This window comes from Hemitrygon akajei, chromosome 31, assembly GCF_048418815.1.
Source record: "Hemitrygon akajei chromosome 31, sHemAka1.3, whole genome shotgun sequence".
Taxonomy (NCBI): Eukaryota; Metazoa; Chordata; class Chondrichthyes; order Myliobatiformes; family Dasyatidae; genus Hemitrygon; species Hemitrygon akajei.
In genome coordinates, this window is record NC_133154.1 from 37034940 (window position 1) to 37055015 (window position 20076).

Genomic DNA, 20076 nt, shown 5'->3' on the forward strand with positions numbered 1-20076 from the left:
GCATGAAGCAGCACCAACACAGTTTTTAATGTAGTGAAGGAAGAGTTGGGGAGTATAACCAGGGAACACAGACTGATCTACATAGCCAACGAAGAGACAGGCATGGCTGGGCCCATGGCTACTCCTTGAGTCTGGAGAAAGTGTGAGGAGCCAAAGGAAACATTGTTCAGGCTGAGGACCATTTTGTGGTAGTGGAGGGGGATTGATTGGTTCTTTTGTCAAGAAAGAAACAGAGAGCTCTGAGGCCTGCATGATGGGGGATAGAACTATATAGGGACCGGACGTCCATGGTGAAGATGAGGCAGTCAGGGCCAGAGAATTGAAAGTTACTGAGAAGATTGGACATGAGAAGTGTTACGGATGTAGGTGGGAAGGGACTGAACCAAGGGGGATGGAATGGAATTGAGATATGGGCACATAAGTTCAGTAGGGCTGGAGTAGCAGAGACAATAGACCTACTCGGACAGTCTAGTTTGTGGATCTCACACACACACACCCATTCACTCACTCCATTCATACATATTCACACTCCCATTCTCACATTCACTCCATTTCACACATATTCACACTCCATTTCTCACACTCTCACACTCCTATTCCCATACTCAGCCCCACTCACATTCACACTCACACACACTCATTCACACTACATCCCTTTAACACATATTCACACTCATGTTCACACTCACACTTGCAGTCCTATTTCCCCATTCAGTCCCACCCATTCTTGCTCATACTCACTGACACTATCATTTCTCCCACACTCACTCCCTTTCACACATACTTACACTTACCTTCTCACTCGCACTCCCTTTCCCACACACGCTCACATTCCCATTCTCACTCATTCTCCCATTCCTATACTCACACACAATCCCATTTTCACAGACACGTACACACCCACACACACATTTACTGTGCTAATGTTACCTTGGGGTTCACGAGACAATTCTTATTGTACACTATTCCCCATGGTGCGATTCCCATGGCAACCACCTTGGTGGCTGTGTGGGTGCTTGCGGTGGCGTGATCACGCACTGCCTCGCCAACGTATTTGCCGATCCCCATCTGGAGCCCACTCGTCATGATCCAGGCTCCTGCCAGACAGGGCACAACCAGGAGACGAGAATGAGTGACAGAGTCCGACTGCAGCGAAGTGCAACAACCCACAGCCAACGACAGAGACGATCAGTTCCGTTTACTGTACCTTGCACCGTTCGTTCCAAAACCCTTCATAGCAACCTCCAATAAACTGCTCCCTCATCATTTGAATGTACTGACAGTTCAGCATCGAATTTATTTGTCCCCTTTCCATGCTGCCCTTAAACACCTTTTAAAATCTCTGAGGCACTTCCAAAATTCACTTTAAATTCCATAAGACCTTATGACATAGGAGCAGAATTAGGCCATTTGGCTTATCGAGTCTGCTCGGTGATAAAGTCATAGCTGAATTATTTCCATTGCCTTGCCTTCTCCCTGTAACATTGACACCTTTACTGGACAAGAACCTATCAACCTCTGGTTTAAATATACCCAATGATTTGTCATCCACAGCCAGCTGTGACAATGAATTCACAGATTTACCACCCTCTGGCTAAAAAATTCCTCATCTCTATTCTAAAGGGACGTCCTTCCATTATGGGGCTCTGCTCTCTGGTCCTAGATGCTGCCACTATTGAAAACATCCTCTCCATCGTTCAATAGTCAATAGGGTTCAATGAGATCTCACCTCATTCTTCAAAGTTCTAGTGAGTACAGGCCAAGAGACCTCAAATATGCCTCATATGTTAACCCTTTCATTCCTGGGACCATTCTCATAAACCTGCTCTGGACCCACTCCAATGTCAGCACGTCCTTTTTTTAGATAAGGGGCCAAAAATTGTTCACAATACTCCAAGTGAAGTCTGACCAATGTCTTACAAAGCTTCAGCATTACATCCTTGCTTTTATATTTCAGTCCTCTCAAAATCAATGCCAACATTACATCTTCCTTATTATCTACTCGTCCGGCAAGTTAGTCTTTAGGGAATCCTGCACAGGGGCTCCCAAGTCCCTTTGAACCTGATTTTTGGGAATCCTGCACTAGAATCCAAATCCCTTTGCACCTCTGATTTTTGGGAATCCTGCACTAGGACCCAAATCCCTTTGCACCTCTGATTTTTGGGAATCCTGCACTAGGACCCAAGTCCCTTTGCACCTCTGATTTTTGGGAATCCTGCACTAGGACCCAAATCCCTTTGCACCTCTGATTTTTGGGAATCCTGCACTAGGACCCAAATCCCTTTGCACCTCTGATTTTTGGGAATCCTGCACTAGGACCCAAATCCCTTTGCACCTCTGATTGTTGGGAATCCTGCACTAGGACCCAAATCCCTTTGCACCTCTGATTTTTGGGAATCCTGCACTAGGACCCAAGTCCCTTTGCACCTCTGATTTTTGGGAATCCTGCACTAGGACCCAAGTCCTTTCGCACCTTTGATTTTTGGGAATCCTGCACTAGGACCCAAATCCCTTTGCACCTCTGATTTTTGGGAATCCTGCACTAGGACCCAAGTCCTTTCGCACCTTTGATTTTTGGGAATCCTGCACTAGGACCCAAGTCCTTTCGCACCTCTGATTTTTGGGAATCCTGCACTAGGACCCAAATCCCTTTGCACCTCTGATTTTTGGGAATCCTGCACTAGGACCCAAATCCCTTTGCACCTCTGATTGTTGGGAATCCTGCACTAGGACCCAAATCCCTTTGCACCTTTGATTTTTGGGAATCCTGCACTAGGACCCAAATCCCTTTGCACCTCTGATTGTTGGGAATCCTGCACTAGGACCCAAGTCCTTTCGCACCTTTGATTTTTGGGAATCCTGCACTAGGACCCAAATCCCTTTGCACCTCTGATTTTTGGGAATCCTGCACTAGGACCCAAGTCCTTTCGCACCTCTGATTTTTGGGAATCCTGCACTAGGACCCAAATCCCTTTGCACCTCTGATTGTTGGGAATCCTGCACTAGGACCCAAATCCCTTTCGCACCTCTGATTTTTGGGAATCCTGCACTAGGACCCAAGTCCCTTTGCACCTTTGATTTTTGGGAATCCTGCACTAGGATCCAAGTCCTTTCGCACCTTTGATTTTTGGGAATCCTGCACTAGGACCCAAGTCCCTTTGCACCTTTGATTTTTGGGAATCCTGCACTAGGACCCAAGTCCCTTTGCACCTTTGATTTTTGGGAATCCTGCACTAGGACCCAAGTCCTTTCGCACCTCTGATTTTTGGGAATCCTGCACTAGGACCCAAGTCCTTTCGCACCTCTGATTTTTGGGAATCCTGCACTAGGACCCAAGTCCCTTTGCACCTCTGATTTTTGGGAATCCTGCACTAGGACCCAAGTCCTTTCGCACCTCTGATTTTTGGGAATCCTGCACTAGGACCCAAGTCCCTTTGCACCTCTGATTTTTGGGAATCCTGCACTAGGACCCAAATCCCTTTGCACCTCTGATTTTTGGGAATCCTGCACTAGGACCCAAGTCCCTTTCGCACCTCTGATTTTTGGGAATCCTGCACTAGGACCCAAGTCCCTTTGCACCTCTGATTTTTGGGAATCCTGCACTAGGACCCAAATCCCTTTGCACCTCTGATTTTTGGGAATCCTGCACTAGGACCCAAATCCCTTTGCACCTCTGATTTTTGGGAATCCTGCACTAGGACCCAAGTCCTTTCGCACCTTTGATTTTTGGGAATCCTGCACTAGGACCCAAATCCCTTTGCACCTCTGATTTTTGGGAATCCTGCACTAGGACCCAAGTCCTTTCGCACCTCTGATTGTTGGGAATCCTGCACTAGGACCCAAATCCCTTTGCACCTCTGATTGTTGGGAATCCTGCACTAGGACCCAAATCCCTTTGCACCTCTGATTGTTGGGAATCCTGCACTAGGACCCAAATCCCTTTGCACCTCTGATTTTTGGGAATCCTGCACTAGGACCCAAATCCCTTTGCACCTCTGATTTTTGGGAATCCTGCACTAGGACCCAAATCCCTTTGCACCTCTGATTTTTGGGAATCCTGCACTAGGACCCAAGTCCTTTCGCACCTTTGATTTTTGGGAATCCTGCACTAGGACCCAAATCCCTTTGCACCTCTGATTTTTGGGAATCCTGCACTAGGACCCAAATCCCTTTGCACCTCTGATTTTTGGGAATCCTGCACTAGGACCCAAGTCCTTTCGCACCTCTGATTTTTGGGAATCCTGCACTAGGACCCAAGTCCTTTCGCACCTTTGATTTTTGGGAATCCTGCACTAGGACCCAAATCCCTTTGCACCTCTGATTTTTGGGAATCCTGCACTAGGACCCAAATCCCTTTGCACCTCTGATTTTTGGGAATCCTGCACTAGGACCCAAGTCCTTTCGCACCTTTGATTTTTGGGAATCCTGCACTAGGACCCAAATCCCTTTGCACCTCTGATTTTTGGGAATCCTGCACTAGGACCCAAGTCCCTTTCGCACCTCTGATTTTTGGGAATCCTGCACTAGAACCCAAGTCCCTTTGCACCTCTGATTTTTGGGAATCCTGCACTAGGACCCAAATCCCTTTGCACCTCTGATTTTTGGGAATCCTGCACTAGGACCCAAATCCCTTTGCACCTCTGATTTTTGGGAATCCTGCACTAGGACCCAAGTCCTTTCGCACCTTTGATTTTTGGGAATCCTGCACTAGGACCCAAATCCCTTTGCACCTCTGATTTTTGGGAATCCTGCACTAGGACCCAAGTCCTTTCGCACCTCTGATTGTTGGGAATCCTGCACTAGGACCCAAATCCCTTTGCACCTCTGATTGTTGGGAATCCTGCACTAGGACCCAAATCCCTTTGCACCTCTGATTGTTGGGAATCCTGCACTAGGACCCAAATCCCTTTGCACCTCTGATTTTTGGGAATCCTGCACTAGGACCCAAATCCCTTTGCACCTCTGATTTTTGGGAATCCTGCACTAGGACCCAAATCCCTTTGCACCTCTGATTTTTGGGAATCCTGCACTAGGACCCAAGTCCTTTCGCACCTTTGATTTTTGGGAATCCTGCACTAGGACCCAAATCCCTTTGCACCTCTGATTTTTGGGAATCCTGCACTAGGACCCAAATCCCTTTGCACCTCTGATTTTTGGGAATCCTGCACTAGGACCCAAGTCCTTTCGCACCTCTGATTTTTGGGAATCCTGCACTAGGACCCAAGTCCTTTCGCACCTTTGATTTTTGGGAATCCTGCACTAGGACCCAAATCCCTTTGCACCTCTGATTTTTGGGAATCCTGCACTAGGACCCAAATCCCTTTGCACCTCTGATTTTTGGGAATCCTGCACTAGGACCCAAGTCCTTTCGCACCTTTGATTTTTGGGAATCCTGCACTAGGACCCAAATCCCTTTGCACCTCTGATTTTTGGGAATCCTGCACTAGGACCCAAGTCCTTTCGCACCTCTGATTGTTGGGAATCCTGCACTAGGACCCAAATCCCTTTGCACCTCTGATTGTTGGGAATCCTGCACTAGGACCCAAATCCCTTTGCACCTCTGATTGTTGGGAATCCTGCACTAGGACCCAAATCCCTTTGCACCTCTGATTTTTGGGAATCCTGCACTAGGACCCAAATCCCTTTGCACCTCTGATTTTTGGGAATCCTGCACTAGGACCCAAATCCCTTTGCACCTCTGATTTTTGGGAATCCTGCACTAGGACCCAAGTCCTTTCGCACCTTTGATTTTTGGGAATCCTGCACTAGGACCCAAATCCCTTTGCACCTCTGATTTTTGGGAATCCTGCACTAGGACCCAAATCCCTTTGCACCTCTGATTTTTGGGAATCCTGCACTAGGACCCAAGTCCTTTCGCACCTCTGATTTTTGGGAATCCTGCACTAGGACCCAAGTCCTTTCGCACCTTTGATTTTTGGGAATCCTGCACTAGGACCCAAATCCCTTTGCACCTCTGATTTTTGGGAATCCTGCACTAGGACCCAAATCCCTTTGCACCTCTGATTTTTGGGAATCCTGCACTAGGACCCAAATCCCTTTGCACCTCTGATTTTTGGGAATCCTGCACTAGGACCCAAGTCCTTTCGCACCTTTGATTTTTGGGAATCCTGCACTAGGACCCAAATCCTTTCGCACCTTTGATTTCTGCATCTGCATCCCATTTTGACTTGCACCTGTATTCTTTCTACTCACTGGACGACCAGACATTTCCCTGCACTGTGTTCCATCTGCTTCTTCTTTGCCCATTCTCCTGATCTGTCTAAGTCCTTCCGTAGACTCCTTGCTTCCTCAACTCTACCTGAACCACTTACTCGGATTCCTGGAAAACTTATTAAAGCGCCATGTAACATCTAACAAAATGTGAAATATACAATTGTCTGGAAATTCAGTCAACAACCTTTCGTTTTTTTTTTAGTCAATAAACAACTTGTGAAGTGTTGCCTGTGCGGTGCAGGAACGATGGCAGCTAATACGGTACAGCAAGCTCGTACGGCAGCCTGAGTGAACAGTGCACACCCTGCAGCTGGGGTGTTTCAATGGCAGCAGGAGACCAATTATCACAATGAGCTGGAAACAGGGATGTTACGTTGCAATTGTACAAAAGTTAGCGAGGCCACTTTTGGAATATTAAGTGCAATTTTGGACAGTCTGCTGCGGGAAAGCTGCCAAGAAGGTGAAAAGAGTGCAGACGAGATGTACAAGGAAGTCGCTGGGACTGGAGGGACTGAGTTATGGAGAGAGGTTGAGGGGGTTGGACTTTATTCAGTAGAGCATAGGAAAATGAGGGGTGACTTTACAGAGGAGCAGAGGTAGGGTGGATGCACAAAGTCTTTACCCCAGGCCTGGGGAATCAAGAACCAAACGACACGGGTTTAAGGTGAGAGGGGAGAGATTTAATAGGAACCTGAACAACATTTTCACCCAGCGAGTGGTCCAGATGTGGAAGGAGCTGCCAGAGCAGGCACATTACTAACATTTACAGGCTCTTGGAGAGGTTTAGAGGAATATTGGTCAACAGCAGGCAGTGGGACGAGGTTAGATGGGAATGCTGGTCACCATGGATCAGTTGGGCTGTACAGCCTCTTTCCAGCCTGTATGATTCTATAGAAAGCTAATTGTCTGCCTTCTCCTGAGACGATGACGTCACACCAAATTTTGCCCATTTTCGTGGCGGTGAACTGTTTATTGAGTTGCACTTTGAAGAGCGTCAACCCCAGAAGGAACCAGCAGTAAGAAGTGGCCTCACCTGTGCTTTGTGCAGCCTTGACTAGGCCCTGACGAAGAATGTCCTTCAACCAGGCCTTCATCTTCAGCTCCGTGTCTCCACCCACCACAGAGACGACCAGGTTGGGAGGGGTGAACTTCCAGGACTGTGTGATCAGGTTGTAGATAATGGCCGGATCTGTGTCCGAAGAAAGTCGTACAAACTGTGAATGAGACAGGAAATTAATAATGTTTACATGTTTGTAGCACCGTTCTCATCTCTGGATGCCTCAGACCAATGCTGTTCTTCTCAACTACGGTCACTGTCAAAGAGCAGGAAGTATGACAGCCAGATACATGCACAGCAAGCTCCCACAGACAGTGTGGTAATCTTAACCAGGTAGACTTCAAGTTCATGCAAGTGAAGGGTGAATCTGAATCTGGGTCCAAATCTACAAGACTTCTCTTCAAGATGTCCCTATTTAATTAAGGGTTGGCACAATGGCACAGCAGGTAGAGCTGCTGCCTCATAGTGCCAGAAACCTGGGCTCAAACCTGACCTCTGCCACTGTCTGTGTGGAGTTTGCACGTTTTGCCTATGGATAAGTATGCTTTCTATACCCCTCAGATATCTGAGTTCGTGGGGTTAATTGGCCACTGTAAATTGACCTTAGTGTGTAGGTGAGTGACAAATTCTAGAGGGATTGAATAGGAATGTGGGAAGGATAAGATATGGGATTAAAGTATTTATTTTATAGTAACAGTAACAGGCCCTTCACCCAATGAGCCTACATCTGTAACCTTCTCACCTTGGCTCGCAACGAATTAGACTTGTTAGCTTCCGTTGAGTTACAGCCGCATAAACTCAGCAATGCATGGGTAATGGTGAGACAGCCATCTCCAATAAACAACACACGCTTAGGGTCAGTGTGATTCAGGTTCAACACCAACAGGAAAACTGGAATGCTCCGATGAGAGAACTAAAGTTATGGTGAATGCTGTATAGATACTGCCCCATGCAAAAGTTATTGTTCACCAGGAAATAACAGAATTCACAATGGCATAAAATTAAAGTGGAAGTGTATTTACAAATTTTTCAGCTTTAACAAAGAGTTAACAGGAAAAGGGCCCATTAGGGTTAAACCTGTCTATAACATGCACATAAATGTTGGAGCTCATTGCTGGGTAGTCGGGTGCTTCGCTTTAATTACTCACGCCGCTGAACCCACGTTCTGCTTTAAAATCACCCGCCACAGTCTGAACTTCCCTTGAATTTTGTTACAAACTAGCTGGCTGATTCAGAAGTATTGGCATTTCCTCCTTGGAGCCATCTGTCTGCACAAAAATCTTCTTCCAGCGCTGTCTGTCCTCTATGCTGGGTTCTGCAAGCATCTTGTGCTCTTCTCCACTCTTCACTTCTCCCCCAACTCCTGCAGAAAGACCCAAAACCAACCCACGTTCTCCTAGAAATTTGACGCTGCCAACAACTTCTGAATGTTTCATGGCATCCCATTGACCAGAATGTTATCAAGACAAACCTGACTGGATGACACAACATTCCTAAGTGGGTCAAATGACTCCTTATCTTAACAGAAACCAAAATACAGGACAGTAAAGTTTGATTAACAGAACACACTGCGTTTTACAGAAAAGTTGCAAAAAGTAAAATACCCAACAGCATAACTGCAGTAATACAATAAAACATGTTCTTAACCAGGGTATTAACTTCACCCCCCCCCCCCAACAAAAATAGTCATGTTCTCATGACTTTGAAACTTATTACACCATTATTAATAACATAGTATTCAAATGAATGTTGTGATTACAGGACCTCCAATCCATTTGTAAATGGAAGTAACATACCTCACCATTGGGAATAACACAGACGTATTACATGTCAGCCCATTTGGAGGTTTCCTGACTCTCTGAAAGCTTCTTATCTCAATTTCAGCTTCTTCAGTCTCAGCCGCTCCGTGTGACTGTTCCTCTTAACTTGGAGATGCCTCACCCTGTCTGTCACTCGTACCTTCCTGCAGCTCAGTTCCTCCCAACCCCTGACTGAATTCAGCTTCTAATCCAATTATATTTGAGCCCAGTTGCCCTTCACTGTCTAATATCATGCCCGGCTGTCTCCTCCACCCCCCCCCCCCCCCCACTAGATCCAGGTCCGGACTGGAAGAGTCAGATGTCCCTTCATCAACTTTTGGGAAGTTTACATAAGGTAGGGCGTACCACATTCCCATTTCTTCATCCTCTGAGTCTGTACAGGCGTCAGTGGGTTCACTTGGTTTCTTTTCAGATCTCTCCACTGAAATCACACTATTTTCTGGCTTATCCTCAGCTTCTTGCCTTTCTTTTCTGCTTCTCCTTTGCAGAGTTCTTTCACTAGATGTAGGTTCCATGTCAGACTCTGGGTCATGTGCACTCCCTGCCCTAGGGGTAAAAAGTGATACTGATGGAGAATTTTGACAGGGCCATTCCTATCTTCCGGCTTCAACCGGAACTCTGACAAATTTGGCATCTGGCTCTCCACTACATATGGCGTAGAGACCCAGTGGTCGGCCAATTTATGCTTCCCCTGTGGTCCCAAATTTCTTGTTAGAATTCTATCTCCAGGTATCAGTTGAGAGAACTTGATCATTTTATCATATCTCTTCTTTCCTTGGTTTCGTTTGGTAGCCAAAACTACTGCTAGCTGATAAGCTTTTTGCAGTTCTTTCCTCATGTCAGACACATGCTTGAGATACAAGTTCTTCCACTGTTTCCAAAGCAAAGCTCCACAGGTAATCTCATTTCGTCTAAGAACATCAAATAGTATGACGAGTAGCCAGTGGCTTCACTCTGAGTGCAGTTATATATCAATCGTCCAATATGCTGGCCCCACTTGCTCTTTTTGTTTGCATCCAGAGTTCCTGTTGAATCTCTCAGGCTGAGGATCACCATGTGGGTGATATGACGTAGTCCTTGACTTCTCAGCTCCAAGCATGCTCAATAACTGATGTATGAGCCAACTCTCAAAATCCCTTCCCTGATCAATGTGTATCCTTCTCAGGAGGACATAACAAATAAAATATTTCTCCCATAACACTTTTTCAAACGTGGGTGCTCTCTGATCCTTTGTGGGAAGGCTTGAGCACATCTGGTGTAGTGGTCAGTGATGACCAAGACATTCACAGTATTACTAGAATGAGGCTCTATGGAAAGGAAATCCATATACACTAAATCAAGTGGTCCCATGCTTTGTAGATGAGACAAGGGAGCAACTCTTTTAGGTAGCGTCTTTCTCTGAATACAACGGAAACACAACTTACAGTAATCTTCAACTTCAGGCTTCATTTGTGGCCAATGGAACCGATCTCAGGCCAATCCATAGGTCTTGTCAAACCCCAAATGCCCTGAGTCATTATGAAGTGACCTCAGTACTATCTTCCGGTACTTCTCAGGCAAAACCATCTGGGAACATTGAGTTCTGTTTGGAGGAGATGTAACCCTTATTAGAACTTTGTTCCTCAACTCCATTCCCTTATCAGTAGGGGTATGTTAGGTTGCTTTGTCTTCTCAACTTGGGCCATATCCCCTTTGACAACAGATGACCAGATACAAGGGTCATCTCACTCTGTTGCTGCCAATTCAGTAGGATCAAGGCTGGCAACTGCTTCATGTTCAGCACAGTCAGCTTCCAATATGCATGGCTAGAAGCTCCCAAATGATCAACAGCTTCATCAGGCCAAAGGTTTTGCTCTGATTTTTCAACTGTGCAAAGCTGACACATTACCTTAACACCAAAGGCAGGATTGTCCTCCCACTTTCTGTTTGCTGCTGGCATCTCATGAGAGCATCGTGACAATGCATCCATATCAATGTTCTGGCTTCCCAGCCAGTATTTAAGACTAAAATCGTAAACAGACAATGCTGCCAACCAGCGATGACCTGTGGCATCTAATTTTGCCAAGATCATAATATAAGTTAGTGGATTGCTGTCGGTCCTCACCTTGAACTTGACAACATATACAGCAGATAGTCACTTAAGTTGTCTACCACGGCCCATTTCAATGCCAGAAACTCCAATTTGTGCACAGGGTAGTTCCATTTGGATGGTGACAAACAGGTTTCAACCCGTTACCTTGATCCTGATATAAAACGCCACCTAATCCTTCACGGCTACAGTCTGTATGTAGTATTTACAGCAACTGGGGGGTTTGCAAAGGCAAGCACAGGTGCTTTAGGCAATAACTCTTTCAGCATCTGAAAAGCCTCTTCACACTTTGCATCCCATCTTTCCCCGAAAGACTCTGAAGGCTAAGATAAACCTTGGCTTCTTCTCCCTTTCTTCGCTGAGGGAGAGTAACCACACAGGAGATGACTCGAAGGGTGGCTTACTCTGGAGTAGTCCTTCACAAATCTCCAGTAGTACCCACAAAATCCAAGGAATGAACATAGGGGACTTACATTCTTGGACCTTGACCATGTGGCTCCTGCCTCTATCTTAGATGGATCCATAGCCACTCCATCCTGAGAGACTATATAGTTGACCAACATCTTACGGAACTGACACTTGTCCAATGACAATTCTAACCTTTAGCTTTCAGACAGACTAACACCTTCAGTAGTCTTGTCTCATTCTCCTCAAGAGTTGACCCGAACACTGTGAGATCATCCAAGTACATCAGTACCTCAAATATTTCATGTCTCCAACAGTCTGTTCCATGACATGTTGGATAGTAGCAGGTGCTCCTGATATGCCCTGAGATGTCCTTTCATACTGAAAGAATCCAGGCAGACATATGAATGCCATCTTTTCTTCTTCTCTCACGGGTTTTTGATAATACCCACTTTTTAGATCCACACACTGAACCATTTGCTTTCACTTAAGTAGGCCAGAGCATTCTCAATCCATGAAACAGCATATTGGTCTGGGACTGTACGTCTATTCAGTGTTTGATAATCAGCACACATTTGTACAGCACCTTCCCATTCTTTTTCCTCACAGAAACTATGGGTGATTCATGGGGACTCCTCAACTGAGTGGTAATTCCAACTTCCTTCAGTTTAAGCAGGTGCTTAACCTTTGCTGGTGCTAAGCACTGAGCCCTCTCTCGGAAAGGCAATTTGCATCCCACGTCAGAGAGTAATATCTCTTCCTGAGATACTCCTGACAATCACTGTAATCTTGTTTACATAGACAGCCGAAGATCTCTGCAGTTCAGCTCTCACCAGCACTCTGCAGGTAAGCTTGACTCTTCTTCCTGATCATCCAGGGATTTCACCAGGAAGACCAAGGTGTTGGGCATTGCAGCAGATTTGGGGGTTCCTGTCACTCTAGCTACTCCTCCAGAATGTACATGACAAGTTTATACTGGGTATTCCACCTAGTTTCTCATTTATGCCCATCTTCCTGCTTTGTACTTCTCAGAAGCAGCTCTGACCACAGGATGAATGAACAAGGTTTTCAAAAACTTCTCTCCATTTCTCTCCTTGCATGCTCCCATGAGACTTCTCAATGATTTGTTCTCACAAGAATGGAAGCTTCACCTTTTTTTGACCGGATCTGGGCAGACCAACACTAATGAATCGATAGTTTCAGCTACTCCAACATCTGCTTCCAAAACTCCAGTTTCAACAAGAAGTAACCATCATATGGGTACTCATCAGCACTAAGCTCCAAATCTCAAGGGCACTGAGAGGCGTCAATGGTAAATGTGTCAAATACCAGTTGTAAAAGGATCTGTAGAGTAAAGTAACTGAGAACCTGTATCATGTAAGGCTCTAGCACAATCATCTTCAATCTGTATATGGATACATCAGAGTTTGTAAGCCTATAGGAGTAGTGTTTTGCACTTTAGTACTTGTGGTGATACACTGATTGGACCTTGTTTGCTCCAGGACATTGTGCCATTCCGTTACTGGGTCCCTCTGTAGTTTTCCCTGATTGATTAACCACTGATTTACTTTTCAAAGATTTTCCTGTCACTCACAGTTTCACTTGAAACGTCTATCTGCTCCACAGTTGTTACAGAAAATATTGATCATCTCCTGATAAAAAAGACTGTTTCAGCAGCGTTCCTCTGCTTAGTAAGTCCTACAGGTGGGCTGGGTTTGCCAGTGGACTTGTCACGTTTATCTGCAGTATTAGCAGATATCAACCAAGATACCTAGTTTTGCATGTTTTCACTTCATTTTGCAAAACCTCTACCTGTGTGGTATCAGATTCAGATTCAGATTCAGTTTATTGTCATTTATAAACCACAAATACAATGCAGTTAAAAAATGAGACAACGTTCTCCGGAATGATATCACGAAAAAGCACAAAACAGACCACACAAGAAAAACCACATAACGTTTGGTAATCCCCAATCCAGAGTCCAGAGAGGCTGCTGCATATCGATATCGCGCTACCGTCTTAGCACGTTCCCCGGAAAGGAACTACAAACCCATCAGACAAAACTAAAGCTACAAGACCTACACAAAACCACAGTTACATATAGTTATATTTAACATATAGTTTCAACCGTGATAAAAGACTAACTGACAAAGACCACAGAATTATAACACATAGTTTCAACAGTGCAAAGCAACACCGTAATCTGATAAAGAGCAGTCCATGCATGGTTTAAAAGAAAGTCTCAAAGTCCCGACAGCCCATCATCTCATGCAGACGGTAGAAGGAAGAAAAACTCTTCCTGCCATGAATCTCCAGCGCCGCAGCTTGCCGATACAGCACTTTGGGAGCTCCGACCACAGCCAACTCCGTGTCCGTCCGAAAACTTCGAGCCTCCGACCAGCCCTCCGACACCGAGCACCGAGCACCATCTCTGCCGAGCGCTTCGACCCCGGCCCCAGCTGCCAAGCAACAGGCAAAGCCGAGGATTCGGGGCCTTCCTCCCGGAGATTTTTCCGATCGCACAGTAGCAGCGACAGCGAAACAGGCATTTCAAAAGTTTCAACAGATGTTCCTCCGTGCTTCACACATCCGTCTCCATCAAATCAGGATTGTACACAGCCCCTACTTGACAGATTACAGATATTCATTCCAAAGTGGCCGCTGCGCGATGCGTCGCACCGCCATCTTGCAACAGTGGGCTCCCTTATGTATCAGGGGTCGCTTTAGCAGCAAGGGCCACAACTGAAGACATTGCCTGACTGTTGGAATTATTCTGTTCCTCTATTTTCCTCCTCTCTTGCTCTCAAAGTAACTGAGTAAAAGATGGAGGAGGGTGAGGATGGACCAGTTCAAAATTTAAATCAACAACTGAAGGACATCAGACTAAGTCTTCCCCTCACTCCACAGAAAAAAGAACTTGTTTTTAAAATCTTCACCTTCAGCATATTCACCACGCTCAGTTACGTTCTCGGCAACTCTAAAGATATGAACTGGCCATGGCTGCCTCTCCAGCTACCCCTATGCTATCAGGCAGTGTGAACTCAGTCATGTCACTGGTGGTGTGAACTAGCATGGCACTTTTACAACTGATTCATCTAAATGTCAATCAATCAGTGTAACTTTCCCCAATACTTTACAGAATTCACCATTCCATATAACATGTCATCAATAATTCTAGCAGAAACCTCACTCAGAACACAACTATTTTGAGTGGATAACCCCTTCTTGTTGCACCAGACCTTAATTTTCATGGCACCTGTATTAGAATACCTTAATTATGATGCACTTAAAACACCAATTTAAACATAGGCTTAAACAAAATAAACCATTTCACCAATCTTAATACAGCATTCATACATAATTTCATCCCAGATGAGCCCCCAAAAATGTAACCCTCTCACTGTGGCTCATAACAATTTAACTTTGTTAGCTATCTCTAGCTAACAGCCACGTGACTCAGCAATGTGTGAGTAATGGTGAGACTGCCATCTCCAACAAACAACACAGTCTATGGTCGGTGTGATTCTGGTTCAACCAAACAGAACAGTTGGAATATTACATTGAGAGAATGAAGGTTATGGTGAATGCTGTATAGATACTGCTCCATACACAAATTATTGTTCACCAGGAAATAATGGAACTCACACTGACATAAACTTAAAGTGGAAGTATATTTACAAACTTTTCAATTTTAACAAAGAGTTAACAGAAAAAGGACCCATTATGGTTAAACCTGTCTATAATGTGCACATGAACATTGGAGCTCATTGCTGGGTAGTCGGGTGCTTCGCTTTAATTACTCACGGCGCTGAACCCACGTTCTGCATTAAAAACACCAGCCACAGTTTGAACTTCCCTCTAAGTGGGAAGCCTAGAAGTATTGCACTTCCTCAATGGAACCATTTGTCTGCACAAAGAACTTCTTCCAACGGTGCCTGTCCTTTGGGCAGGGTTCTGCGAGCGTACTCTGTTGTGCTCTTCTCCGCTCCTCATTTCTCCCCCAACTCCTGCAGAGAGACCCTAAACCAACCCATGTTCTCCTAGAAATTTGATGCCGCCAATCTCTCTCGAATGTCTCATGGCATCCCATTGGCCAGAATATTATCAAGACAAACCTGACTGGCTGACACAACATTCCTAAGCGGTTCAAGTGACTCCTTATGTTAACAGAAACCAAAATACTAGACTGTAAAGTTTGATTATCAGAACACACTACGTTTTACAGAAAAGTTGTGGATAATAAAATACCCAACAGCATGACTGTAGTAATATAATAAAACACGTTCTTAACCAGGGTATTACATAGCTGTTGACCAATTGACATACTAACTCGTCTGTCTTTGGAATATGGGAGGACACCAGAGCACCCAGAGGAAAGGAACACATCACAGGGAGAACATGCAAACTCTGTACAGACAGCGGCAGAAATGAATGTGTGTGGCTGGTGCTGTAATAGTGTTACACTAACCACGACGTTACTGTGCCACCCCAGTAAGTAGGATTGATGCAAATAGTAAAGTAGGATTAGTAGTTAATAGGAGCATGGACTTGATAGGCTGAAGGGCCGCTTTCCTGCTGTCTCTCTATGACTCTACAACTTGGTGCTACATGATATTACTTCCTCCCACTGGAGAGAACAGGCTCTCTTGGTTCCTCCAGAATATAATACCTCTCAGGATGCAGATCTCTCTCAGCCCACCAGGTTTTTGGTGTGGAGTTGTCTGGTGTCCAAGATGAATCAGGAATTTCCTAGCTGGGAGATGAGATTGCAACTGTAACAGAGATTCCTCAATGCGGATACCTCCATCCTTACGCTGTGGCAGTTGCTTCCCTCCTCTGTGTCCACAGTACAGAACTGTAATGGTTAGCGCAATTGCTTTACAGCAGCCAGCTGTAACTTCGGGGTTCACTGTCCGTAAGGAGCTTGTACGTTCTCCCTGTGTTTGTGTGGGTTTCCTCTGGGTGCTCCAGTTTCCTCCCACATTCCAAAGGCACGTGGTTAATATAGGGTTAATGAGATTTGGGCATGCAACGTTGGAACCTGAAGTGTAGCCAACACTTGCAAATATCCTGCAAAATCTTGGCTGATTTGATTTAATGCAAAGGATGTATTTCACTATCCCAAGAAATCCGGCAGATGCTGGAAATCCTACAAACCAACACACACAAAATGCTGGAGGAACTCAGCAGGTCGGACAGTGTCTATGGACAGAGTAACACACACAAAATGCTGGAGGAACTCAGCAGGTCAGACAGCGTCTATGGACAGAGTAACACACACAAAATGCTGGAGGAACTCAGCAGGTCAGACAGCGTCTATGGACAGAGTAACACACACAAAATGCTGGAGGAACTCAGCAGGTCGGACAGCGTCTATGGACAGAGTAACACACACAAAATGCTGGAGGAACTCAGCAGGTCGGACAGTGTCTATGGTCAGAGTAACACACACAAAATACTGGAGGAACTCAGCAGGTCAGACAGTGTCTATGGACAGAGTAACACACACAAAATGCTGGAGGAACTCAGCAGGTCGGACAGTGTCTATGGACAGAGTAACACACACAAAATACTGGAGGAACTCAGCAGGTCAGACAGTGTCTATGGACAGAGTAACACACACAAAATGCTGGAGGAACTCAGCAGGTCGGACAGTGTCTATGGACAGAGTAACACACACAAAATGCCGGAGGAACTCAGCAGGTCGGACAGTGTCTATGGACAGAGTAACACACACAAAATGCTGGAGGAACTCAGCAGGTCAGACAGTGTCTATGGACAGAGTAACACACACAAAATGCTGGAGGAACTCAGCAGGTCGGACAGTGTCTATGGACAGAGTAACACACACAAAATGCCGGAGGAACTCAGCAGGTCGGACAGTGTCTATGGACAGAGTAACACACACAAAATGCTGGAGGAACTCAGCAGGTCGGACAGTGTCTATGGACAGAGTAACACACACAAAATGCTGGAGGAACTCAGCAGGTCAGACAGTGTCTATGGACAGAGTAACACACACAAAATGCTGGAGGAACTCAGCAGGTCGGACAGTGTCTATGGACAGAGTAACACACACAAAATGCTGGAGGAACTCAGCAGGTCAGACAGTGTCTATGAACAGAGTAACACACACAAAATACTGGAGGAACTCAGCAGGTCAGACAGTGTCTATGGACAGAGTAACACACACAAAATGCTGGAGGAACTCAGCAGGTCGGACAGTGTCTATGGACAGAGTAACACACACAAAATGCTGGAGGAACTCAGCAGGTCGGACAGTGTCTATGGACAGAGTAACACACACAAAATGCTGGAGGAACTCAGCAGGTCGGACAGTGTCTATGGACAGAGTAACACACACAAAATGCTGGAGGAACTCAGCAGGTCAGACAGTGTCTATGGACAGAGTAACACACACAAAATGCTGGAGGAACTCAGCAGATCAGCAGCATTGATGGAACTGAACAAACCACTGATGTTTTGGGCTAAGACTCAGCTTGAACTGTTTATTCATTTCCATAGATGCTGCCTGACCTGCTGAGTTCCTCCGCATTTTTTGTGTGTTGCTGATGGATCTCACTGTATGTGACAAATAAAAGCTAATCAATAAATCTTCTCTCAGCTTTTGCCTCTCATGGAGGGAGCTGACCAAGAACTTCGAACTTACCACCATACCCGCCCAGGGCCTGGAGAAGCAGGTCAGCTATCATCTTATCAGATTGCAGAGCAGGCTCAAGGCCTTCTCCAGCTCCTGATCCACGTGTCCATCTTATAGGAATCAGCAGAGACTTGGAGGGAAGTTTCAATTGGCCCATTGAGAAAGCGTGGGGGCAATGGGTTAAATTGGCGAACATGTTCATAGGGCTAGCCCACATGGGTTGGACAGAATAATCTTTGATCTGTCAAAGTTTTGGTATTAACTTTTCACAGACTACACTTGCAGCCAGCATCAATTCCCATCCCAATTGTGCTTGAACTGTGAGTTACTGGACTACTTTCGAGAGCCCGCCTCTGGGTCTGGAGTTGCTTACATATCTGCAAAGTCCTTCACCAAAGGTTTTACTGAACTAGATCTGGTAGTTGATTAATTTATTGGTCTGAAAATTAAACAATGGGGGAGCAGGAAGGCTCAGCAGGCAGTGCTGCTGTTTTCTAGCTACAGACCTGGGTTCAATTCTGAACTTGGGCACTGTCTGTGTGAAGTTTTCACGATCTCCCTGTGGATTTCATCCGGTTTCATCCCACATTCCAAAGATGTGCCTTGAGGCTAATTGGCCTCTGTAAATTAGTTTTGTACGTGTTTGTAGTGAACTACATATACCTGTCTGGACACGCCCCCTGCTGACTGCTCCTGTGGCTCCTCCCACTGACCCCGGTATAAAGGCGATTGAGGCCTGAGCCCTGCCCTCAGTCTCCAGGATGTAGTATGGTGGTCAATTTCTGCTTGTTCTTTCTTCCAGTCAATAAAAGCCGATATCTCGCCTCCCGTCTCAGAGAGTTATTGATGGTGCATCAGTGTTTAAAGGATCAAAGATTTTTTTGTGAGTGCTGTGAGAGAAAATAAATTTGCAGGGGTGCAGAGCGATGATAGTAGGGATAGGAACGATGGGAGTCAGCATGGCCTAATGGGCTGAATGGCCTCCCACATTGTGAAGACATACAGGTTAGAGTTAGTAAGTTGTGGGCGTGCTGTACTGGCACTGAAAACATGGTGACGCTTGTGGGCTGCCCCCTGCGCAGGACACAAACGCCGTATTTCACTGTTTGCTTGGATGTTTTGGTATACCTGTGACAAATTGAGCTAAGCCATAGCTAATGAGTGTAAGGTCAGGCAATTGTCTCTCCACTGGTCGGACATCTGAAGCTGATTCTGTGAAAGTGATTCCAGTTTTATTTCCCCTGGTGGCTGTGGCAGGGTTTGAACTCGACCACCAGAGCTTTAATCACAAAGTCTCCGTGGCCCTCCCCTTAACCAGAGGCAACTTCCTGCTGTTGTTAGGCAGGTGAATCACACACACTTTTGGGGTATAACTGAACTGTTCCCTGTTTCCTCATTATGCTATCACCAGCTTGTTCATTCAAGAAAAGGCCTGGTGGCATGCTCAGGCAGCCCTTAGCTGACAGCTGACTGTGCTGAGGCTGTTTTTCTTTTCTTAAGGATCCAGGAATTACCTAAAGAGCCAACACTGACCGTCTGTCACTCGCTGCCTTGGAACTGGGTGAGAAGGGAGAACAAAACTGACACCATTACTTGAAGCATTTCACACAGCTTGCCTCCGGATGTTCCACACACCCTGCTCCTTAGTCTTCGACCACCTAAAATCACAAGGCACATTTGCGAAGCAGGTCTCCGTCTGGACACATTCCAGCCTTTGGGACTCGATCCTGAATTCAACAATTTCAAATACCCAGCCTTTCCTGTGTACGTCTGAAGTGGCCAGGCCTGCTAGGAAGTCACCAGATTTTCA

At 45.8% G+C, this 20076-nt stretch overlaps 1 protein-coding gene across 1 annotated transcript in view; it reads right to left on the bottom strand.

The window, feature by feature from the left end:
• Positions 1-20076, bottom strand: part of LOC140719218 (transient receptor potential cation channel subfamily M member 4-like) — a 124341-nt gene that overhangs the window by 91149 nt on the left and 13116 nt on the right. The window contains exons 4-5 of the mRNA XM_073033660.1: positions 7268-7448; positions 931-1097 (exon numbers count right to left, since the gene is read on the bottom strand). Of these exons, the coding sequence (XP_072889761.1) occupies positions 931-1097; positions 7268-7448 (348 nt within the window). The remainder of the gene's footprint in view (positions 1-930; positions 1098-7267; positions 7449-20076) is intronic.